Below are 25,860 nucleotides of genomic sequence, written 5' to 3'. Positions count from 1 at the left end.
GCTTTTACAATTCTTTTACAATTTGACTTTGATTATGTAGTGCCCCCTGCATGACATGGTATATGAACATGTATGCATATATGTTACCAAAGAAAACCACATGCATATCTTGCATACTTTCTTCTGGATAATGAAGGGTATGTACTTTTTAAATGCTGTGGGCAGCTAGCAATGTCTAAATTAGAGGTGTGTGAAAATTTCTTAACTTAGCATAGTTATGTAAAAATACGGCACAATACACAGAATTACACGTAATTATGCAAAATGCATATCCGTCATGTCACACTATATTTTAAAGGAAGATAATAGCTTCTTTATTGAGTACTAGAAGACCAATAAACCCAAAATCTTGCAGTTATTGTGCAAAGTGTTCCTGAATGCTCAACATTTAGGACATGTGTGCACAGACTTCAACCTCGTAGATCCTAAGTTAATAATATGAGGACTCTCTTCTATCTTCTGTGGGAAGTCTTGAAAGACCATGACAAGAAGGTAGCCCTTTCTCTTGATGCTGAAAGCGTGTTTTATCAATCAGAGTGCACCTACATTTTCAGGCCACTAGCGTACTTAATAGTAAAATACACTGTCTATACAAGGAACCAACGGCCCAGATATCCTGAAATGGCTTTCTTGTTGATACACTCGCTGGTTGTAGGGGTACATTTAAGGGATACCCTCTATAACTGCTTGTTTCTTTTGGCCCTTGAACCACTGGCTGCCAAGATCTGCTGTTACTGACATTACTTTGCCAGGTCCTCTGAAGATTTTCTTGAACATGGACATTTTGCTAACTCTTTCTGATGCAAAAATGTTCATCCCTCACATTGTGTCTTTGATCAAGAAGTTCTCCCTTATCTTGGTATTCCATATTAAATGTTTCAAAAGCAAAGCACTGCCAGTGTCCAGATCTACAACTAGAACAGTCCTGGACTACCACTCATTTTGATGGATGCCACTCAGTCTGTGAATTTTAATCAACCAAAGCCTGTAAAATAAAGTGTTGGACACTATCTACCCTCTGTTGACCAAGACTTTGGCAGACTTTGAAAAACGTTTGAGTCTACAGCTAACTTTATGGGGTAAGGTGCAAGTTGTCAATATTAGTGTGGCACCAAGGTTTCAGCGTTCGTCGTCCGAGACACATGGCTTCTTTTTCATTGAACTCGTTAAACTTGCAATACTTGATGAGCAAATCAAATCTTTCTACAAACACATTCATTGTTTCACCAGCTTTCTGCCTTTCCTGGTTGAAAATATACCTTTCATGGTCAACATTTGGCATTGAATTGAACTTGGTGTTTAGATCCTCTTTGATCTGATGGTACGTCATTTCACTGTTGTATGGTATTTTTTTATCCTTCTTTTACCCCTTCACCTGCCAAATTCTTCAAATATTTAAAGATCTTTTTGTCATTTACTTCTTCCAGTCCAACAATTAATTCATGGAAGGTTTTGATCCAGGTTGTCCATCTGTCTCCAATATTTAGTTGTTGGCAGTATCTAAGGGAGGGACGGAGTGGTTTCAAGAAGGCGACGCCACCATATTTGACACTCTTTTCAGCAGCCAGTGGAAAAGAAAATGTCACTATTACGACCATCACTCATGGCCTTTCAGTCGGTCCGACATGATTTATCAGCCTTGAAAGCACACCCCCTGTACTTTTGCTTGAGTTGTGGTGCCTGGTGCTGAGGTCTTATGGCTCTCTTTGCTCGGGTTCTAGTAAGCTTGATCGTATTCTCTATATATCGGGTTATCAACGCCTCTAATGTTTCTCTGCATTTATCTGCTTCTACTCATAGCATTCTATTGCACCTGGCTGTTGCTACTCGTTGCACTTTCCATACCTGGCTGTCACTGCCTTTAGCATTTCTTTGTTTTAGAAATGTTTTCTGCTTTTAGGGCTTCTTTGCACTCGGCGATCACTGAATTTGGTGCTACTCTGTTACTGGTTGTTGCTGCCATTAGTTTTGCCGTACTGTAGGAATGTTGCCTCTGTGTTAGGCTGTGGCACAATTTCTCTTGTTTTGACTTTACTGGAACATTCTGGCCAACATCAAACAAACTTTCTGTAAGGCCTTCACTTTCTTCACAGGCCTAGCACTGACTGGAATGGCGCTTTCACTCCACATATGTCAACTGTCGATTTTCACTTTGACTGCGGCAAATTTCAGGGAGAGCTCTCCTCATTCTTCGGGTTGCGGGGTTTACATAATCCCCTATCTTGTCACTAGTTGTAATATCCTCCCCAGCCCGAGTACATGCAAATTATCATGGCACACATGGAGCTTGGAATTACATGCCATTATTCCTCAGTGTAACCGTTAGCTGAACATTCACATCATAAATGCTGTCACTCACACCCTTACATCACTGTTCTACGGAGTCCATCAGGAACTAAAAGGGTTCCATCATCTCTAACTCACAAGACAGTACACTGCTGATTCCTGAGAAAATTTCACCCATCCACCCCATTAGTACCACGCTTTTCAGTGTAACGGTAATGTATAGACTTCGTACTGTACCTCCATTCACCCACATCTGCTTGGCCATGAAGGCTATTTTAGAGATTTTGGACAATAGAAGAATGGATGGGGAGAAGATGGCAAAGTGGTGTGCCTACCCAACCCTGGCCATAGCTACAGACCTCATTCTATGTTCCAATACCTTCCAAAGCCCCATGATATCCTTCATGAGGATATAGATGAAGATAGAATATTTGTCCCCACATGATACACCCATACATGGTGGCACACTGTGGCATTATAATGCATATTGGCTTACAGATCTCTGCTCTTGCCCATGACAAATCCCAACCTTCTAGCACATTTAGTTTACAGTGAGTTGGCTTTGGAGTTTGGTTAGGTCGTGTTCGGTCCTTCAGGTAACTGACCTCCAATACACCTTCCCTTTCTCCTCTCTAACCTCCCCTTACACTAATCTTTCTATTGTTGTGACAGTACTCATAGAAGCTATTGGTACTCGATAGGCTGGTTTAATTCTATACCCATAGCCAATTTGCGTTTTCTAGGCATACTGTTAAAATTGCGTAAAGAATAGCGCTTCCAGCTCTCAAGTCCATTGCTGTTTGAGTTAAACATCTTCTGTTGGTGCCATATTTAGGAGCATTTTATACAGCTGAGAGGGCCTGCACCATCATTGTCCCCCAGGCTTTAACATAACACAGCCAGTACAGGAAGTGTACAAGTGGATCCATGACAGACATGCTTTATGAGCACAAATGGGTTTCCGTAAACATGCCGAAAACTATTAGGAGGAATCATTTCAATCAAATCTCTGAAACAGAAATAAGAAAAGGCATCTATGCTCGTTAAACATTAGGAGCACAGGCAGCTCTAGCTATTCTTGGTGCATGGTATGGCGGTAGCTCCAAGAGCTACTGGGCCCAAACTCATGGGCTTAGCTTGCATTATTGCAGTAACCACATTGTCTCCAGCTCAGGGGATGAGGGCTCAAGACACCCCAATTAAAGCTCTTTTTTACTACCCATCTGGAGGTCATGGGAAACCCAACCTTCCCTTAATGTCCATGGCCCAGCTGTGCCACTAAACAAACTAGAAACACTCACAGATTTCTGAGAATTTAGAATGCACTGGAGAGAAAGTAGTTACTGCAGAAGTGGTAAGAAACCTGTATTTGAGGTAAGTGAAGTGTGCAAAAAGTAGAGATGATTTGTCGCAGTGACAAAGCAAGGAGTAGACTGGAGTCACAGTAGAATCTTTTGTGTTGTGCATGCAGAAAATTGGACTGACCCTGCATCTGCGCCCTCATTACAGGTGGCCCGTTAATTCCAGTGAACCCAGTAAACAACTGGTAAACAGCTGTTACCCGGCCTACTGGAATTATGAGTTCAGCAACACCCAGTGCTGGCTTCAAAGGCGGTGCAATCAATGCACGTGTACCTGGTGGCGACCATGGGGTTAGGGTGCACTGGTGTAGAAATAACGCCCGCTTTTAAAAGCACCTGCTGCACAGTTCCATGTGTGTCCAGCAGATCTTGGGCAATAGTAAAAATGTAAAGATAAAACAGGTAATTAATGTTCCTGCTGGAGAGCGATCATTTTTGTCTAGTGTTAGTTTTAACTGATCATTAGGAAGTGCAGAAGGTTGGTATGCCTGCTGCAAAGAACGTGTACCATGCAGATCACAGAATTGTATTTTGAGCGGCTAGCACAGTAGGTTACTGCTTTTGTCACGGACATCCTTTTGTTACTTTCATGTCATAAGTTACAATCCAAATATAGCACAGTGACCTATGAACTGTCATCAAAGAGTTGCATGGTATAGGTTAAACTGTTATGTTTTTTCCCCACAGTCTTCAATTATCCTGATGTTGCTAAAAAGGGTTTGTTGGGGTAGAAATAAACTCTTATTAGTAAAGCCAACCCCAGCCAATGTGGTACGTTTTGGGCTTCTTCAGACCAAACTCTCTTAAAATATACTGTTTACAGGTGTCAATAACATAATTACTTCACTTATAATCCTCATTCTTTTATGCAACTCTATAGATTGATTTACACATGTTTGATTCTTGGTCTCTGTATAAGGTGTTTGATGTAAAGTGCTCCAACACCCTGCACTGGTATGAGTAGCGCTACAAAACAAAAGAAATGCATGTCAGAGAGGGATTATGGAAAAATAAGGGGCACTATTGGAGAAGGAGGTAATGGGGGAGGTGCGCCCAAAAAGATTCTTGTACCAGGCGCCTTCAGTGCTAGAGCAAGCCCTGGCAGCAAATGTTATGCTTAGTGTTATTCCATCTGGAGAGTTAGCCTCATTCACACCGATAAAGTCTGATTGGAATTCAGAGGAGAACATATGGAAATCACTATGGTACGGCCAATTTCTTCATGGTAAGTCACAGTTCATCATGCACAGGCGTAGCTTCAGGGTGGGTGTTTGGGGTGTTACAGCCCCCAATAAATGTAATAGTTAATAGAGAGTTGGGCACAGCTTTCAGTCGGGTATGATATGGTCTCTGTCGGATTTCACCGTGGATTTTCAGACAGTCAAACAAAAACACACACACTTAAATTCTCTTCTCTGTTTTGAAATTCTTCAAACATGGTTATTTTACAAAATACTGTGGGGCTTATGTACAAGCCCCCATCGCCACCAAAACATCACTTTTACCAACTTTGTGGTAGTGATTGGGGAGGTGCCTTTTGTACAAGGCAGCATTATGCCACTTAACATGGCTTAACGCTGGCTTGTGCGGGGGCGAGATTTTGATCGATACCTTATCACTCGTGATCTAAAACCCCGTTCTGGTCGACTGAACCTTTGTTGCCTGTCATTGAGGGAAGAAAGTGCATCTCTTACCAAGTTAGTTCACCCAATAATGGACTCCGCTCTGAAGGATCACAAACAACTTCTAGCTTTCAAAGGTTTATTATAAAGTTAGGATCAGCTGCAAGTACAGGCATCTCAAGATGAGATTCACAAGATATACGGGCCCAACTACATACATGTGCTCTCTGAAAACCCTCAGACGAGCAAAGAAGACTACGAGTACAAGTTCTAGGAATAACAAAGCTATCAGCATAGACACGTATTGAGATCTCTCCGTCATTTAAGGCTGGAGGGAAGACACAGGTTAGGCTGTCCCTACCCTGTTCTGGATGGTATCCCTACTTAACAAAATCCCAACCTATCAAAAGGTGTCAGCGGCGAGTGACTTCCTAGGGAGGTCACCCACTCTTAGTCTCTTGGTGAAAACCTACAGTTCTCCAGTCATGGCCCCTCTCTGCCTACCCATCCGCTCTCTAAAGGGTCCTCAGGCATCTGCTCTAACTCCACCCAGGGGTGCTGTCCCTAATACAAAACAGTCAACAACATTTGAGACGCCCCTCGTGAGACGCCCCTCACGTGGTGTAGCTTCTGGCTTTTTCCATGCTGCTTTGTGTTGGGCCTCGTGCGTTAGAGTTGACCTTGCTTCTCAGACTCTTCCCTGGCCCGCTGATACCCCTTAAAACATTCCGGAACCCTCCTCCATGTCTGTGCCGGCTCCTGAACAAACCTCTATTCATTTCATTTATAATTGAATCCCCCCTTTCTCTTGCAGACAGACACCTGCAGCCAAGATCCCAATTCTCATAGACTTCCAGCCAAAGTTGCAACATTATTCTCAGCACAGACTAAATACGTGTAAATCAGTGGTTTTAAACATTTCAGGCCTACAACATTTCTCATAATGATTATACCCTTCAAATCTTTCATTAATTAATGGCATGTTAATACTCTACTCTATAATTAGGTAAACACATCTATAAAATACATCCTACTAACTTAGTTACTAAATGACATTAGTGCAATCCATGTCGTGAAAACGAACCCCTCTCCCGTTCCTTTCAGATCAGCCCCTGAGGCCTACCGCGTTCTAGGTTTAACCACATATTATCCTTACATTTAGCAGCTACACGACATGGATTCGAGATTAATCACGTCTAATAAAGTTATACATCTCACACATTTCTGCATTAGTTCCACTTCTACATAAATCTCTAGATTAGCTACATTTTCAGACTACAGATGCATATAATATCAGCACTCATGGCATTTCTCTTCATGACTTGTGCTTACTACGTGTAAGTGTGACATACTTATACATTCAGGTCAGTTTGCGCTCTCTCAGTTCCCCCCTTTGATGACCTCTCGGGGTCATCACTAACATTTAAACTGAAGTAATCGCTAATGGACCTCGTTTCCGCGTTTCCAGAGCCCTCAGGCTCCTGTACTGATTGTCTTGTATGGCAGCTAATCTCTGCAGCTGTTCCTCCCGAGCTCTTTCAATTCTCCTGGCTCTGTACCATTTGAATGCCCTCACCAATCCCCACAACATGATCACACAGATCAATATTATGATGATAGGTTTCAACACATACCACACAAGGCTTTTTCCTAAGTTGGCAAACCACCCTCCAGCTTCACTCATTCCATGGCCCACCTTCTCCCAAACATTTTCTCTACTCAGGTCTTCGATCTCTTTGTGAATATCAGTTATGTTCATAATAACTTTCTCAAGGGGCTTTGAATTGTCTGGAATGTAGGTACAACATTCCTGGACCTTCAAAGCCTTACAGACTCCGCCCTCTTTTGCTAGCAGGACGTCAAAGGCAAGACGGTTTTGAAGAACCATGGCCCTTATCGATTGCATCTCTCCCTCCACCAGCATTAAGGACTGAGCAGTGCTGGCAGACAACCTGTCTACGACTGTTGCCAGCCGTCTAATCTTAACATCAGTAAGGATTAGTCCCAACATAGGGAACACAGCTCCAAATACATCTCCGACCATTTCTGCATCTCCTATATCTCTCCTTCCTCTTGCTGATGCCTTGCCCTCGATGTTCTCTAAGTCTTGGGCATGATATATTTTGGGGAAGATAATTGCCAGGTAACATGATCCATACCAGTTATCAGGTAGTCTCACGTAAGCATTCCTTCCACAAACAAAATATACATTTGGAATCACTTGCATTCCCTTCAGGAAATCTTTGGTATAGTACTCTAAATTGAAAGCATGTTCACAGCTGACTTCTCCCACGTATACATTTTCATAATACGTTTTGGCTCGGTGAAGACATAGCTTTCCTCTCTGCGTTCTATCCAAAGCTATTGGACCACTACTACCCTTTCTTTTATGTGCCTTCTCTTCCTCGGTCCAATCTGTTTTCCATTGTCCAGATTTTTTCAAAATCTTTTGTCTCCTGTATCGATCATCCACCTGCCCTATAAACTTCTTCTCTATTTCCGACACCTTGCACGTCAGATTATTTCTACGGGCATGTGAAGTATCTAAGGTAATCCAAGGAATGAAAAACTTGGCCAATCTGTCTTCACTCTTCCAGTAGTCCCATTTGTTCATTTGCTTATAATTTGGGACTTCTGGCAACACTGAGTCATAATTGGAGAAATAGTATTCAAAACTATCTCTCCCATAAAATATACTAAGCAATAAGCTACATGTGATGCCATATGTCAACGGGAGGTGATGATATCGAATGCCTTCATCAACAGACGCCGGCAACTACATGCAGACATAGCAGTCCTTAACCTCCATGGCATCCACGTATTCATACAGAAGTTTAGCATAAGCATTTGACCTAAAGTCGCCTTGGGACTCATCCACATGTAACCTGCGGGCTTCTGCAGCTAATAACGCTTTTTCCTGTATGTTTACCCCTTTCTCACCTGCAACAGTGGGTTTAGGTGTCACTACAGATTTCACATCGGTTACCTTTGCCTCATCCTCCTGTCCCTTTACATAAGAAACTGTGACTACTAAAACTATTAATAATATCACTCCTACTATTAGTGTGCCTATTATACATTTAGCTCTGCGATTCGGGGTGCCGTCCTCCATTTCGTCAGACAGTATGGCTCTCTCCTTTTCTCCGTACAAAGTTCTTTTTCTCCTCGTTCCTTTACAGTCCTTGTTACTTTATTTGCACTTGGAACCACACATCTGGAATCTGGCAACCTCTTTGCAGAAAGTTCTTTAGCAATTCAATTTAGACAACCCTAGCCCTTCTCCGTCAACTCAAGGGAAGGTCCCTAAGATTTTCTGCTTCCTGGGCGCTAGGTAATCTTCTTTTTTTTTCTTGCTTATTTACAAAGTCTCTAAGCATCTACAATCAGGCTCGTGCCTGCAGCTTTGACAGCATAGTTCAATATTTCCAAACGAAGAATGTGCTCTTCATGGCTTGTTATCTTTGTACCAAAGTCGGGGAACTGTAATTCTGTGAAAAACATGTGCTTTAGCTTGCTGAGGCGGGGAGGGCTGGGGAGCGTGAAAGTCAGTGACCCTTCTGCCTCGACTCCGGGTACTAACAGTTGCACTTCCACTGTGATGATGGGCTCAGAGCTGGACACCACCACCGCTCGTATCCTCCCTGTCTCCGGTTCCAAAGACATCTGTCGCCAGATATGTCCACTCAGGGGTGGCGTATCTTCTGCTAGGCACACGCACTCTTCTTGACCTTCTCAAGTCCGGTGCTTCAGCGCCCTGAGCACCTTCTTCTGTGTCCGAGTCCTCTGATATCGGAGGAAGGGTTCTCTCTGGAGTTGACCTCAGGCTAGAGCTCCTTCTTTGTGGCCAATGAGCTTCTCCTCGTACCCTTCTACTCCTTCTCCTTCTTGTCTGTTCACGCTCTCTGTCAGACTGGTCAGTCTCTGACTCGTACTCCCAGCTACTTTCTCCTTCAGTAGCGTCGTCTGTTTCGCAGTTGTACTGACCGTCTTCAGCTTGGTCAGACTCGTTCCCTGCTTCTGCTGGCACCTCTACAGCTTGGCTGGCCCCCTCTATGGCTTCTCGGTCCTCAGCTGGACGTCTATCCGAGAGAGGAGCTGATTCTTCCAGAGGTGCTGGTACCCTTCGCGTATGCGACGCGTGGATCCAATTGGGCAGGCCTCCCACCTTCACTGCGGTGTTCGTGATCAGGATGATCTGGAAGGGCCCACGCCAACGAACATCCAGGCAGCTTCTCCTCACGTGCTTTCGCACAAGCACCCAGTCTCCAGGACACAGGTCGTGGCACAGGTCCTGGCACGACGGAACTTCGGCAGCCTGCACCTGAATGGACACAGAATGAATGGCGTCAGATAGCCCCTTACAATAGTCCAGGATCATATCATCTGTGATGTTTAACAGTGCAGCAGTTGGGACTGATGGCAACCTCATTGCTCTCCCCATCAACACCTCATGAGGCGACAGCCCCGTTCTTCTGTCTGGGGTAATACGGAGGCTCATAAGGACCAATGGCAGAGCGTCAGGCCAACTCAAGGACGTTGATGAACACACCTTTGCAATTCTGGCCTTAATAGTGCTATTGATCTGCTCCACAATTCCTGAGGCTTCTGGTCGGTAACTGCAATGTAATTTCTGATCTATGTTCAGAGACGCACAAATCATCTTCACGAGCTCGCTGTTGAAATGCGTTCCCCTATCTGATTCCAAAGAGGCCGGCACCCCGAAGCGCGGAATGAGCTCCCTAAGCAGTAACTTGGCTACTGTGAGGGTGTCGCACCTACGTGTAGGGTATGCCTCAACCCATCTGGAGAATACGCAAACGACTACCAGGACAAAACGGAGGCGGTTGCACCTCGGCAATTCGATGAAATCCAACTGCATACGGTTGAATGGGCCCCCCGACCTCCCTATGTGACTCAGTGCAACTGGCGTCCTTTTCCCTACATTCAGCTGCTGACAGGTCACACAGCGCTGGCACACTGCTTCGGCTGCTACTCTGAATTTAGGATTATACCAAGTCTGTCTAAATACTCTCAACATAGCGTCTCTCCCTAGGTGTACGGGACCATGGATTTGTCTTGCCATTGGGCTCACCATCTCATTTGGTAACACTGCTCTTCCATCTGCTGAGACCCAGAAATGAGCCTCACCCACCACACATCCTGCCTTTTCCCATGTTTGCTTTTCAAAATCAGGAGCATTTTCTTGCATGCACTTTAGTTCGTCCCAAGAGTCAACAGTTTCTAGTATCATAGCTAATTCAGTTCTTACATTTATTCCACCCACTTCCACCTCTGTGAAAGAGTACCCTTGCTCCGCGCAATACCGCGCGACTTCGTCGGCATATCTATTGCCTTGTGACACGAAGTCCATGTTTCTGGTATGTGCGGTGCACTTCACAACTGCGATACCTGCTGGACATTGCAGCGCCTCTAACAACAAGCGCACAAACTCTCCATTGCGAATGGGAGAGCCTGAAGAAGTCATGAAACCTCTTTGAGACCACAACTGCCCGTAATCGTGAACTACCCCGTAACCATATTGGCTGTCGGTGTATATGGTGACTCGAATCTGATTGCTTGCCAGGCAGGCACGCGTTAAGGCAATAATCTCGGCTACCTGAGCGGAGTGTACTCCTTCCAGGCATCCAGCTTCCACAACTCCAGTAATGGTACAAACAGCGTAGGCTGCTCTCAACTGCCCAACTTCGTCTCTTACACATGAGCCATCGACAAAGAAAATTTCATCTGGGTCAGTCAGTGGCTCATCCACGATGTCGGGTCTAGGTTTGGTGCATAGTTCAGTCACATCGAGGCAGTCATGGTCTGTACATTCATCATCGTCTATATCATTTGGGAGTGGCATCAAGGTGGCAGGGTTCAAAACGGAGCATCTCCTGAGGGTCACGTTCTCTGCAGCAAGAATGACTTGCTCATAGCGCGTGAGCCTACTGTTAGTCAGATGCTGTGTTTTGGTCCTGGTCATTAACAGTTCAACGGAATGGGGCACATACACCTCTAACGGATGCCCCATGACAATGTTTTCACACCTCTCGATGCTGACACCTGTTGCGGCAACGGATTTGAGACATCCGGGCAACGCTGCGGCTACTGGGTCTAAAGTAGCCGAGAAATATGCGACTGGTCTACGGGCATTCCCATGAATTTGGACTAACACAGACAACGCACACCCCTCTCTCTCACAACAGTAAAGCAAGAATGGTTTATCGTAATCCGGCATTCCCAGAGCCGGAGCACGACACAAGTCCTCTCTCAGCTGTAGGAACGCCATCAAACAGTCTTTGTCCCATGGTACCGGATCGCTCACCTCCTTGTGCGTCAGTTTCTGCAAGGGTTTTGCTTTCAGTGAAAAGTTCGCGATCCACTGTCGGCAATACCCCACCATCCCTAGGAACATCCTGACTTCCCTCTGTGTCTTGGGCGCATTCATCTTCATGATTGCCTCTATTCTGTCTGGTGACACCTTTCGTTTGCCCTTCTCAATTCTGTGCCCCAAATACTGCACTTCTGTCAGGCAGTACTGTAACTTTCCCGGGGACACCTTGTGCCCATTTGCAGCTAGGTGATTTAGCAAAGCAATGGAGTCTTCCCTGCAAGCTTCTTCTGTTTCTGACGCCACAAGGAGGTCATCTATGTACTGGACCAGAACTGACCTCTGGGGCAGTACTAGACTTTCAAGATTTTTCTTCAGAAGCTGGTTGAAGATCGATGGGCTCTCTGTATACCCCTGAGGAATACGACACCATGTTAGGACGCGACCTTCCAGCTTAAATGCGAAAAGAAAATGGCTTTCTTCGTCCAGAGGGATCGAAAAGAAAGCCTGGCAAAGATCAATCACAGTGAACCACTCAGCTTGGAATGGAATCTGAAACAGTATCACTGATGGATTCGGTACCACTGGACAACATGAAACAACAATGTTATTAATCTTTCGGAGATCCTGCACTATCCGGAATTTCCCATTTGGTTTCTGCAGACCCATAATCGGGGAGTTACATGGACTACCCACGATTTCCTTCAGTATCCCCTGCTTAATCATGGACTCAATCACGGGCTTTATACCTGCAATTGTTTCTGGAGTCAATTTATATTGGGGTGTTCTCGGAAACTCAGCATGTAGTTTCACTACAATTTTCACTGGGTCCACCCCTTTGACCAATCCAATCTCTTCCCCGGTAAAATCCCACACTTCTGGTGCCACTGTCTCTCTCAGATCCCAGGGGAGCTCGTCTACGGTCAGAGTGGGGTACAGCTCCACACAGATTCTTGAATTTGCAACTTTGAAGTCGGCATCATCGTCATTGGTCAATACCTCCACCCCTTGCGGTGTGCAGTATATGGTACAATTCAACTTGCACAAAAGGTCTCTCCCTAGCAGACATACAGGACTAGAATCGCAAACCACAAACTGGTGCTCATCGCTGTATTTCCCTATTTTCACCTGCACTGGTTCAGTCAATGGGCTGGTAATTCTCCTGTTTGCGACCCCCACCACTTGTATTGTCTCTCCAGACATGGGCAGGCCTGAAACTGCGGCTGATCTGATCGTGGATCGAGTGGCTCCTGTGTCCACTAGGAATGTCGTGGGGCACCCTGCTACTTCGGCCTCAACATAGGGTCCCCTTTGATCCACCTCCAAGGCGGCCCCGAGGGTACAGTCCTCCCTTTCCACTCTCTGTCCAGTTAGTGGGTCTACGTAATAGCACTCCTCTCCACCTACAAACAGGGGCATCTGTCTATATGTCTTACCCATAGTCCCTACTCTGGGTGGCTGTGGGAACTGGGCTCGTGGAGGAGGGGTACCCCCTTTGAGCACCTTTCCCTGGTATTGCGTTACCCCTCTCACAGGTGTATTCTGGACCTCTTCCTCCTCTACCTCTTGTTCCCCTATCTCGACATTGTAGCGACACTCGCGTTTCCAATGCCCCACCTCGTTACACTGGTGGCACCGAGTCGTTTTCTTCAAGGCAGCTATGTCTATTCTGGGTCTAAAGGTGGAGTTCTCCTCATTGCCCTTGTTCTGGCTATACTGTTTCTTTCCCCCAGTACCGGTTCCTTGCTGCTGTTGCTGCTGTCCCCCCTTCCCGGCTGCCTGCATCTGTACCACCATTAGTTTCTCCTTTAGTTTCTTTGCCTTGGAGTCTATCTCATCGCAGCAGTACCTGGCATATATCAGGATTTCATCTAAGGGTTTATTTTGCCAACAAATCAAGTGTTGCTGAATCATTAAACTAATATCCGGTCTCAGGCCCAGGACGAATTTGGACACAAATTGCCCTATGTCCTTTGGATCCATTACATCCAGACCGCTATACTGTTTAAACGCCTTCAGCAATCTCTCATAGTATTCGTGAACTGTCTCTTTGGGTTCCTGTCTAGTTCGATCTATTTTGACCCAATCTATGTCCTGCATTGGCACTTTGTCTTTTAGCCAAGTCATCACTCTCTCGTATTTTGCCATTACGGTCTCGGACGGCCCATTAGTCTTAGCATCCCTTTCTGGCTCTGTTGTGGGCCACTCAGCGCTAACCTTGCATGCTGTCCGCAAATCTCCTGGTACTACAATGTCAAACAGCGTGTTCAGATCTATCCATAGGACCTTTGAAATTTTTACAAATCTCTCAACTTGCTTGTACCACTCCACTGGGTTCTCCCGCAATTTGGGGAAGGAAGTGGTAAAAGCAGCTAAATCTCCCCTACTCCATGGGACGTGTACATAGTTCCCATTTGCAACTTCACGCAAAGGGTATGCCTCTACTCTCTGCAGTCCTCCTGGAGTCATACCAAGTATGCTTCTCCTTACGGTCCCCTTCTTGGACCACCTCTCTTCCCATTTATCTAGTGCCCTCCACGTCCTTATTCCAGTGATCAATTCCCTTATGTGTGTTTTCAATCCGATTGTTCGCCTCTCATCTAGGTCTCGATCAGAATAATGTAGCCTGTGGTTCCCCTGTAATGCCTTGGTCCTTGACAGGTCCACCATGTATTTGCCTGCTAGTTCGACTAACTTCTCATGGATTGTTCTCGCCTTTCGGGTAACGTCCTTTGCCATGAACAGTATTTCATCCTGCTCATACATTTCCATTCTTTCTAAAGGCAGGGTACCGTCTACCATGTCATCCAGATCTGACTTTAAGCTGGCGACATCGAGTCTCTTGGCTTTTATCTCAGCTCGCAATATGTCTTTCGAAGGGGGTTCACAAGTTTCTCTCCCATCCCAACTCCGAGCCCTACGTTTGGGTTCGGGAGAGTTAAGGAGTGTTCTCCCTTGCTCCCATCTCTCCAGGTCCCATGCTCGGCCATCCGATCTTGGAAGGTGATGGAACACGGGCCTGTTACCCCCAATCTTACTCTGCCCATTCTCTCTTTCTTCTCTCTTTTCACAGTAGGACTCTCTGCTATTCTCCCTCCGGTCGCCATCCTCTCTCCGTCTAGTATCACTCAGTATCTGATATGATCCTTCTTGGTTCCCCATATTCCCTGGACTGCGCTCATGTCCGTCATCACAGGGACTGTGGCGCGGCCTCTCACAACTCCCATTCTGTTCTCTGGTGCCGGGCACACAGTGGGTACACTTAAAGCTGTTTCTGTACTCTTGCGTTCTCCTCTCTCCTTCACTGGGTATTGGGCGGGACACCCCCCCACTCTCGGGACCCCCGTTTTCCAGGTCTGTTCTACCCCCACTCCGGGCCCAGTGGGTGACTTCCCTACTGCCCTTCCCCCTCCCGTCCCACTCCGGGCTGCTCTCCCCAGCCCCGCAGTGAGTCCGGGTTCCGCTATCCTGGCTTTCCCTTTCAGCTTCCGCAGCTATGATGCTCTTGTGAGCCTCTACTGCCTCATCCCACTTCTTCATGTACTCGTTTAGCTCCTGAAAGGATTTCCGTCCAGATCCCCTCATATCCACTGGCCATCTATGGCCCCCAGGATCCCCCACTGGATCCTCTGCTGTGTGTACCGGGGTGCTCCACTCTCTTGGTATCGGCATCTGACTTGGGGAATTGATCGTATCGTTCCTCCTTGCCATTTCTGCTCTTTCTCTGTCCCTCCGTACCCGTTCCTCCCCTCTAGCTCTTTCTGGGTCATAAATCGATACTATAGGACCTATGGTAACAGGTACTTGTAGGGCATCGGGCAGTGCGTAGGATGTGGCACACTCCGTTTCCGGCACTCTTTGTACCACAAACCTCCCAACTACCTGCTGCATCGGACTAGGCTGTGACAATTCTTTCTTTGCAGCGGGATCCCAATCTGAACTGGGAAGCAGTCCATTCTCTCCTACGTTGCCCACCTCCCTTTCACTATGCTCGCCTTCTCCCCCTGCTCTGTTATACGGGGGTGGCCTATCTGTCAATAATCTGTTTATCAGGCTGTCCTCTGTTTCGCTCTCATCATCTTCTTCTAGGGGGCTTTTGTTTCCTGGCACCTCTAACACTGGGTACAATTTATTTACTTCCATGTTATGCACTCTCCATCTTTTAGCATCTGCATCCCACTTGGCATCCTGCACTGCTCTTACCGATCGTTTCACCCTTTCCTGTCGTCTATTCAAGTTCTTCTCGTGCGCTGCCCTAATCCATGCATTGAGAGCTTCAAACTGGGTTGGTCTAGGCAAGGGTCTCGTTGCGGTCATAACTGCTTTTAATCGGTGTAGCACCTCTAATCTGAACGTCCCGTACTTCGGAAACGTCAGTTCCTCATTTCCTTCTGTAATCTTACTCCACTCTGTAATCCACAAAATTGTATGCAACCCAACATTTTCCGCCATATAACGAGCTGGCGTACCCTCCGGCGGGGCTTCTTCCCCTTCATAAGATCCCCGCCTCTCTTTCTTAAAAGCCGCTCTTAACCATTTAAAACACTTCATGATTATACGCACAAATTCCAGCCTCAATACTCTGTTTACTTCCTGATGACAATCCACCAATCCTAGCGCGGCTTTGCTAGCTGGCCTATCGCAGCGCGGTCTTTCTCCGGCCGGCCAATCCCAGCGCGGCACTTTGTGACGTCACTCTTCTCCGCTTCGCAGCAGCACCCCTCCTTTCTCCGCTCTTCTCCCGGTCATGCATGCGTCCCATTCATACTCCGAAAAATGACTACTTCCGACCAAGCGGTCACTTCCCTCGACTGTACGTCCACAGTCTATCTGTAATTGCCAACACAACTGACGAAATGTCTATCGTCCCTCTGATAGGTTACTTACACACACAGTAACTTCCGACCAGCGTCCGTTACTCACGCACTCACTCTTACGTTCCCCCTATCTCGGTCCTGCGGGCGATCAATGGTACCTCATGACCCCCTTCACACTGGTTGACAATTACTCTGGATGTCCGATACACCCGAACCACTTAAGCTCTCCTTGAACTTAAGATTTCCACCGGTTGCGCGCGCTCACAACCTGTTTCCACAGTCACTCTACAGGCATTCAACTCCGCCAGACATTACAACATAGATACAATACAGAAACACCGCAATCTAACACGCATGACCCTTTATACTCACTCTCGACCGATACTGCTGCTTTTCTGTCTCACGTCATCCGGACCTTCTTCGGCGGGCGGTTCTTCTGATCATCGGTCTCTAGGGGCCTTGGGGTAATCTAACCTGGCCTAGATCACCTTCCTCAAGAAGGCAACCATCCTCTATAGCTACCAACTGCGGGGGCGAGATTTTGATCGATACCTTATCACTCGTGATCTAAAACCCCGTTCTGGTCGACTGAACCTTTGTTGCCTGTCATTGAGGGAAGAAAGTGCATCTCTTACCAAGTTAGTTCACCCAATAATGGACTCCGCTCTGAAGGATCACAAACAACTTCTAGCTTTCAAAGGTTTATTATAAAGTTAGGATCAGCTGCAAGTACAGGCATCTCAAGATGAGATTCACAAGATATACGGGCCCAACTACATACATGTGCTCTCTGAAAACCCTCAGACGAGCAAAGAAGACTACGAGTACAAGTTCTAGGAATAACAAAGCTATCAGCATAGACACGTATTGAGATCTCTCCGTCATTTAAGGCTGGAGGGAAGACACAGGTTAGGCTGTCCCTACCCTGTTCTGGATGGTATCCCTACTTAACAAAATCCCAACCTATCAAAAGGTGTCAGCGGCGAGTGACTTCCTAGGGAGGTCACCCACTCTTAGTCTCTTGGTGAAAACCTACAGTTCTCCAGTCATGGCCCCTCTCTGCCTACCCATCCGCTCTCTAAAGGGTCCTCAGGCATCTGCTCTAACTCCACCCAGGGGTGCTGTCCCTAATACAAAACAGTCAACAACATTTGAGACGCCCCTCGTGAGACGCCCCTCACGTGGTGTAGCTTCTGGCTTTTTCCATGCTGCTTTGTGTTGGGCCTCGTGCGTTAGAGTTGACCTTGCTTCTCAGACTCTTCCCTGGCCCGCTGATACCCCTTAAAACATTCCGGAACCCTCCTCCATGTCTGTGCCGGCTCCTGAACAAACCTCTATTCATTTCATTTATAATTGAATCCCCCCTTTCTCTTGCAGACAGACACCTGCAGCCAAGATCCCAATTCTCATAGACTTCCAGCCAAAGTTGCAACATTATTCTCAGCACAGACTAAATACGTGTAAATCAGTGGTTTTAAACATTTCAGGCCTACAACATTTCTCATAATGATTATACCCTTCAAATCTTTCATTAATTAATGGCATGTTAATACTCTACTCTATAATTAGGTAAACACATCTATAAAATACATCCTACTAACTTAGTTACTAAATGACATTAGTGCAATCCATGTCGTGAAAACGAACCCCTCTCCCGTTCCTTTCAGATCTGCCCCTGAGGCCTACCGCGTTCTAGGTTTAACCACATATTATCCTTACATTTAGCAGCTACACGACATGGATTCGAGATTAATCACGTCTAATAAAGTTATACATCTCACACATTTCTGCATTAGTTCCACTTCTACATAAATCTCTAGATTAGCTACATTTTCAGACTACAGATGAATATAATATCAGCACTCATGGCATTTCTCTTCATGACTTGTGCTTACTACGTGTAAGTGTGACATACTTATACATTCAGGTCAGTTTGCGCTCTCTCACTTGTACATAAGGCCCCCTTTCACGCTATGGTTAGCGTGAAAGGGGTGTGCAGTGGGTGTTGCCGTGGGCGTTCCACCGCAGAACGCATTCATGTTGACTTTGCCCCCTATGTACAAGTGTGGCGTACATAGGAGGCAGCGCCAAAATTAAGACCAGGTAAATCCTGGTCTTAAGTTGGCGAAACAAGTGGAAATGCATTATTTCTCCTTGTTTTTTCTTTTTCCATGTATGGTGCCTTGTGTATCACACATGAAAAAAGCAAAATGCCATGGTTTGTTTATGTACAGGAAGGTGTCCCTCCCTGTACATAAACAAACCTTTAAAAAATGCCATTCTGTCATATGTGCTTCATGAAAGTGACAGAATGGCATTTTAGGATTGTTTATGTGCAGGAAGGGAAACCTTTCTACACATAAATAATCCTCCCCTGCATGCAGACACCCTTGCACTATGGTGGCGCTAAGTTGCTAAACTTAGCTCCATCCCAGTTTGGAAACGCAAGGCTGCACCACATTCTGGTAGATATGGTGCAGCCTTGCGTTTCGAAGTGGAGCTAATGCCGCGCACCCCCACTTCCTTGTACATATCCCCCTCTCACAGTCCACACTCATTTCCACTGGCCCACAAGCCCCCCTCATGCGCTGCTTCCCATATAATGATTGACAAGATATGCCAGCGTGAATGTTGGAAAATCTGAATCCGCCCACCCCAGTTTTACTGACCAAGCTACGCCCCTGTCTGCATGTTGTTTCCCCAAAAACTCATATTCCCTCCTGTTATCTCTCCCTCTGAAATTAATGGCACCCCCGGTAACAATAAATCCAGTTGAGGGAATTAACAGACATTTATTTTGAAGCCTGTCATAACGAGGGCCTTGCACTCCAAATTGCCAGCTGTGTGTATGTTTGTGTAGATTGATATACTATATTTATTAATTACTGAGTGGATCCCTTTTTTGAAGCTCACAACCCCTCATCTCATTCGTGCTATAAATAATTTTCGAGCATTTTACGATGTAACCTATTCATTTGCGTCTTTTAAACGGTAAGTAGTCCGTGTACGAAGGCTTGTACAAATGTTATGTTGCATTTACGATCTAAATACGTGCATTAGTGCAGGCAAATCATGTTTCGCTTCTTTACCCCCCAGTCATTCTTGTGTTTGCTTTGCAGCCCGAAGCCCAGTCTTCTCCCACTTGTCTTCCTCACTCCAAGGGCTCTGGACAATCCGGGCCTTCAAATCCGAGCAGAGATTCCAGGAGCTGTTCGACGCTCAGCAGGACCTTCACTCAGGTGAGTGACACGTGGAGCCACTGTGCATTCTAGTTGTCCATGTGTGTTTTTTTTAAATGGGGAATAAGACCAAAGTAATCAACGTATCGTGAAGAAATTGGCATCCACTGCAACCTGCAGTGCTAAGATGACAAAAATGCAAATTAAATCCGTTGCGGTGGCAAAATTTAACAGGCACCGATCATATAAAAACAAAAATAAGTACTGCAGGCCGTCCACTATTATGAATGTAAAAAACTACTCTGCAGTGTTATCTTGGGAGTCCTCAAAAGGGACTTAAGGCCAGATGTAGGAGACCGAATACCGGTCGGTAACGGCCAATTTATTTGGGTATTGAAATGTAGGGGGCCTTTATTTACAGAATCGGTAATTTTACCGATTCGGTAAAATACAGAATCGGTAAATTTACTGATTCTGTAAATCCAGATGTAGGTGGCACTGCAAACAGTGCCACAGGCCCCTAAGAATTCGTTATTTACCATGTAATACTATTGCATGGTAAATAACAAATTCCTGTGTACATGCACATCTGTGCTTGTACACCTGTGCCATGTGGCACACATACATGCCCTAAGGGCATGTATGTGTGTCACAATGCACACAAGCCAGAAACAGGGGTGCAACAGGTTGTCAACGTGACACCCTGTCCCCCTTGGCAATTCTGTATTTTTACTGATTCGGTAATTACCGAATCGGTATTTGCCATTGATTCCTATGGGCCTTGAAGCCCATAGGAATCAATAGCAAATACCGATTCGGTAATTACTGAATCGGTAAATACCGAATTCTACCGATTTGGTATTTGTTACCGAATAATTACCTACATTAGATTTACAGATTCATGAATATCGAATCAGTAAAATTCGGTATTTATGAATCGGTAAATCTAATTTACCTACATCTGGCCCCAGATCATTTGTTCCAAGCTCTTCCATAAGAGGAAGTATCCGGTAAGTGAACTCCCATTTGGAGCTATTAAATCACAGTCGAAAGCTGCAGTTGAAGGGAAGTGAGGGCTGTCACTTTCAGCGGAGTTTTAGAAGTGATCTAAACCATAAATCTCATCAGGAGCTGTGATGGTGCTGGTAAGGTAACTAGTAGTTCATACCGATATCTCTGTGCTTAACTATGGCGAAGGAATCATCTAAGAGCAGAGATGAGAGGTGAAGGTAGAGAAGAAGGCCGAGATTTACTAAGATGTTGTGTTCAGTCCATTATAAACTTTCATTGGCTTTAGAAATACAATTCATAAAAGTGCAGCACATCATTATATATCAGTCAGTTAAAAAGCCGACCTCAAAATGTTACAATAAAGGGGGCGTGGCTTGGCGGGCGAAGATGGCGGTCGCAGCCTTGTAGAGCTCCCGCCGGCCTGGACACAATTTGCTCATTTATCCTGGCCCCCGAGCCCGCAGTTGGTACCGCGTGAGTGGCATCGGTTCCAGGGAGTGTTCTGACTCCTCCGGTGTCTTGATCCCGCGATTCCATCTCTCCCGGGGACCGGAGGCGCCGACGGTGACGCGCGGCCTAGTGACTGGCTGTGGACCTGGGACCTCGATTTTCAAGACGCCGGGTGACGGTCGCTGGCAGGCTGCTGGAGGTCGCTTCGACGGCGCGGATTCCGGCCTGGCCTTGCAGCTCCAGTTGCCCACGGATCGCAGAGGTGTCTTGTACTCCAGTGCTGTGCCTTGGGAGAACATTTACAGGCGACACGGCGTGGTAGAGGCCTACCCCGCCCTTGTGAGGCCGGGGCCTCGAGTTTCGCGACACTGGGACTGGCCTAGCCTGGGAGCAGTACTTGTCGCTCCTTATTCTGAGGACACCGGTGCCGGCGTCCCAGCCCAGGGCCTGAGGCTTCCTGCGCCCATCGCTGTGGGTTTGCTCCCGAAGATCTGCTGAGGATTGTCGCGGAAGGTGTCCGCCCTGCCCAAGGAGAGACACCGCTGAGCCTGCGAGCGGCCATGACCAGGGGTGGTGGAGGAGGCCCGCCTAAGCAAGGCCCTATCGATAAATTTACAGGGCCCAGTGGTGGATCCGGGGCACCCAGCGGCAGCGGCGGGACAGGGCCGGACAATGCAACGATCCTGGCTGCCATCACTCAAACTCGGGACATGCTCGATGCCAAGATCGGGGCTGTGGGAGCGGACGTTACACTGCAGCACCAGGACCTCCGCAATGCGGTGGAGCGGATCACTGAGACCGAATCCCGAATCTCGGTGACAGAAACGGACATTGGCGCGCTGAAGCAGAGAATGGCGGAGGTGGAGCGTACCCAAAAGACTCTCGCTGCCCGAGTGGAGGATGCCGAAGGGCGCGCACGGAGGAACAACCTACGCTTTATAGGTTTTCCGGAGCGGTGTGAGAAGGATGGTATGGAGCAGTTTTTGACCCGATGGCTGGAGAGCTGGCTCCCGGAGGCCCGCACTGTCCACTTGTTTCGTGATCGAGCGGGCGCACAGGGCCTTGACTCAGCGGCCACCAGAGGGTGAGCGTCCTCGGCCTGTTATTGCAAGACTTTTGAATTACCATGACCGCGATGCCATACTGCGAGAGGCGAGGAACAAGGGCTCGCTCACCTATGAAAACCACACCATTCTGATCTTCCCTGATTATACGAAACTGGTGCAGCAGCAGAGACAGTCCTTTGTGGCCGCCAAAGCCAAGTTGCGGGGCCTGAAGCTCCAGTATTCTCTTCTGTACCCGGCCCGCCTGCGGGTGGTGTACCAGTCCCGGACGCATTTCTTTGATTCGCCCGAGGAGGTCTTTCGGTGGACTGACGAAGCAGTGAGAATCAGGCCGCATGCCCAGCCGGGGCTAGACCCGGGCGGGTCACGGGGATCATCGCCGGAGCGGACGAACCGCCCAAACCGAAAAGGACGACATCGGAGGTCCAGATCACGTAAACGGTCAGCCTCCGCTAGTGCGACACAGACCAACGGCACGATAGACTCTGAACATTCCGATGCTGGCAGTTGAACTCTGGTGGGGCCTGGACCCTGGTTCTGTCCGGTAATGTGTTGCCCTACTTTGTGATGGATCGGCCCTACTTTGTGATGGATCGGCTGGTGGGGCTGTTGTATTGGGGCTTCGTTAATGCCAGACTGTATACGCTCGAGACATTTTGAGGCTACCTGTGGGAATGCTGTGGGGCTCGGGAGGCGACTTCTATGGGCCTTAGACCCTCACGAGTTGTGGGTGTTGTCGGGGGGGGTGAGTGTTTGATGACCGGGGTGTTGGGATCCCTTGGTATGGCGGGCCCTGGGTCCTCCGTTTTGGACCCGGGTCTCTCCATGCCGCGACAAATACTTCAGTGTTCTATGAGGTATAGGGGTGGGGGGAGCGGGGTCAGGGGGGGAGTTGATCTGTTGTTGTTGGGGGGGGTTCGGGCCTGGGGTGGGGTGGGGGGAGTTTGGGCTGGGGGGATGGGGCCACACGTGTATATTGATGCTGGATCGAGTGGATGGTGGGGTGCGCCGGGGTGGCGCGGAGGGCCTAATGGGGGGGACTGCTTAGATGATGGCTGATCGGACTGCCGTGCCCCCTAATAAGGCCATTCGCGTTGTAACGTGGAATGTGAGGGGGATGCTTGATAAAATCAAACGTGGAGCTATATTGCGCTGGGGGAAGAGGGAGGCGGTAGACGTGCTGTTGCTCCAAGAAACTCATATGCTGGGCTCCAAGGTCCTTAGCCTCCAGAGATTCGGCTTCCAACAAGTTTACGATGCCGGCTTCGCGAGGGGTTCACGGGGGGTGGCTATCTTGGTTCATCGCAGGGTGGCGTACGTTCATGAAAAGCAGTGGATCGACCCTCAGGGCCGCTATGTTTTTATTAAGGGACTGATGGGAGCCGAACCAGTGGTCTTTGGTAGTGTCTATGCCCCCCCTCCCATGCAGTGGGCCCTGTCAGAGAGACTGTTTACGTTGTGGGATGAAATTCCAGATGTGTTGACGGTGGTTGGGGGCGATTGGAATGAGGTCATGGATGTGGGCTCGGACCGCCAGAGACGCGTGCCTGTGGCTGTAGATCCCCCCCCCGCCACCGCGCATACTAGACTGCGTGCAACAGCGGATAGCTTGGGCTCGGTTGATGTGTGGCGCCATTTTCATCCTGCTGCGCGTGAGTTCACGTATGTGTCGGCGGTGCATGGCTCCTTCTCGAGACTCGACTATATCGTTATGCCTGGTGCCTGTTTGAGCCGTGTGAGGGACGCTGCAATCCTGCCCAGAGGTCTGTCTGATCACTCCCCAGTTGTGGCTACCATAGACCTCCCCTCGAAACGACAGCCGTTTCGTTGGCGGATGTCTTCGTGGCACCTACAGCAGCCTGAGTATGTGCATCACTTGCGTGAAGCGGTTGATAATTATTGGCGCGATAACCTTGTGGGGGACGTGGATGCAGTGGTGGTATGGGAGGCGCTGAAGCCCACGATACGGGGAGTTGACATCGCTTGGTGTGCAGCCGCACGGCGGAAGCATCGGGAGGCCATTACGGCCGCCGCCGCTCACGTGGAGACGTTGGAACAGCGTTGCCGGGATGGGGGTGATGAAGATGCGGTACGACAGCTCTTGCAGGCGCAGCAATCCAACGCCTCGGTCCTGCATGATGAGGCCAGACAGGCGTGGCTCGCCACGCGTAGCAGGATTTATCAATGGGGCGACAAGTCCTGTACGATGCTTCACAGATTGTGTCAGGCTACCTTCCAGCCTCTCACATTGCCGGGTCTCACGGCGGAGGATGGTTCGGTGGTGACGGACCCGGCCCGTCTCGCAGCTAGCTTTGCCCATTATTATGAGACACAGTATGCCCCCCGGGACTCCCTGGAGACGGAGGAGATATCCGCATATTTCAATGACCTGCTGCCGCAGGCCGTCTCCGATGAAACTAGAACTGCGCTGGACGTCCCGCTCACGGCTGAGGAACTCGGGGAGGCACTGGGACAGCTGAATACAGGGAAGGCGCCGGGCCCGAGCGGCTACCCGTGCGAATTCGACAAAAAGTTCCACCTCCAGCTGGGACCTCAGTACAGGCACGCGCTTGAGGCGGCACGGGCCCAGGGGGAACTACCGCCCGATTGGCACCACGCTGAGATCGTGGTCTTTCTCAAACCGGGCAGGGCGCCGGACAGGCACGACTCGTACCGGCCCATTTCACTTTTAAACATCGAGGCCAAAATCCTAGCAAAGGCCTTGGCGAACCGACTGCTGCCCTATATTACAGACTTGGTCCATCCTGACCAGGCCGGATTCATGCCCCGTAGAGCAACTCGCCACAATATCCGGCGGGCGCAGGCGGCGGTTGATGCCATGGGTGCTCGGGATGAGCAGGCGGCACTCCTACTAGCGGATATGGACAAGGCCTTTGACTCTGTGAGTTGGGCATACTTGTTTACACTCCTGGCCCGCCTTAACCTTGGTCCGGTGTTCCTGTCGTATCTGAGACTACTATACACCAACGTCACGGCCTCAGTCCGGGTGGCCGGGGCCACGTCCTGGCGCTTTCGGATTGGTCGGGGCACCCGGCAGGGCTGCCCACTGTCCCCATACCTGTTCGCCCTTGCGATGAAGCCCCTGGCGTCCAGGGTGCGTGCTGATGCCCAGATACGCGGATTTGTCTGGAGTGGTGAATTGGTAGATAGAATCGCACTCTATGCGGATGATATCCTTTTCTTTCTCACTGACCTACAACGCTCGGGTCCCCGGGTTCTGGAGGTCATGCGCGTATTTGGCAAGATCTCCGGCCTTCGACTCAACCTCCACAGGTCGACCCTATGGGTGCTGGGCGGTGGGGTCGTGATTGACCCCTGGGCTGCAGGACTGCGAGTAGCGACGGATGGACTGAAGTACCTTGGCGTATTTCTTTCGGAGTCGCGCGCCGTGGCTTGGGATCGTGGCATCCTGCCGGTGTGGGAACGGGTCCAAGCCGATGTCAAGACTTGGTCAAGAATGCCCCTTACTATCTTTGGAAGATCGGCCATCTTCAAAATGGTGGCGCTTCCGCGCCTGCTGTATCAACTTCAGAACTTCCCGTACCCTATCGGCCCGCAGTGGTTTCGCCAGGTCAACTCGACGCTGGGTCGTTTCCTACTACCAGGCTTCCCAACTGCTTATTCTTAATGAGTGGTGGTACAGTGACAGGGGGGACCCAGCGAATGCCTTAGAACGGTCGCATATGGGCGATAATACGCTCCACACCATTCTGTATTC

General features: G+C 48.3%; 1 protein-coding gene across 2 annotated transcripts in view; it reads left to right on the top strand.

The window, feature by feature from the left end:
- ABCC4 (ATP binding cassette subfamily C member 4 (PEL blood group)) overlaps positions 1-25,860 on the top strand; it is a 1,668,368-nt gene that overhangs the window by 1,241,852 nt on the left and 400,656 nt on the right. For both annotated transcript variants that reach the window (XM_086934802.1, XM_086934803.1), the window contains exon 22: positions 19,537-19,656. In XM_086934802.1, coding sequence (XP_086790928.1) covers positions 19,537-19,656 — 120 coding nt within the window. The remainder of the gene's footprint in view (positions 1-19,536; positions 19,657-25,860) is intronic.

This window comes from Lissotriton vulgaris, chromosome 8 (assembly GCF_964263255.1).
Source record: "Lissotriton vulgaris chromosome 8, aLisVul1.2, whole genome shotgun sequence".
Classification (NCBI taxonomy): Eukaryota; Metazoa; Chordata; class Amphibia; order Caudata; family Salamandridae; genus Lissotriton; species Lissotriton vulgaris.
Note: the sequence above shows the minus strand (reverse complement) of the source record. Positions and strands in the feature narration are given on the sequence as shown.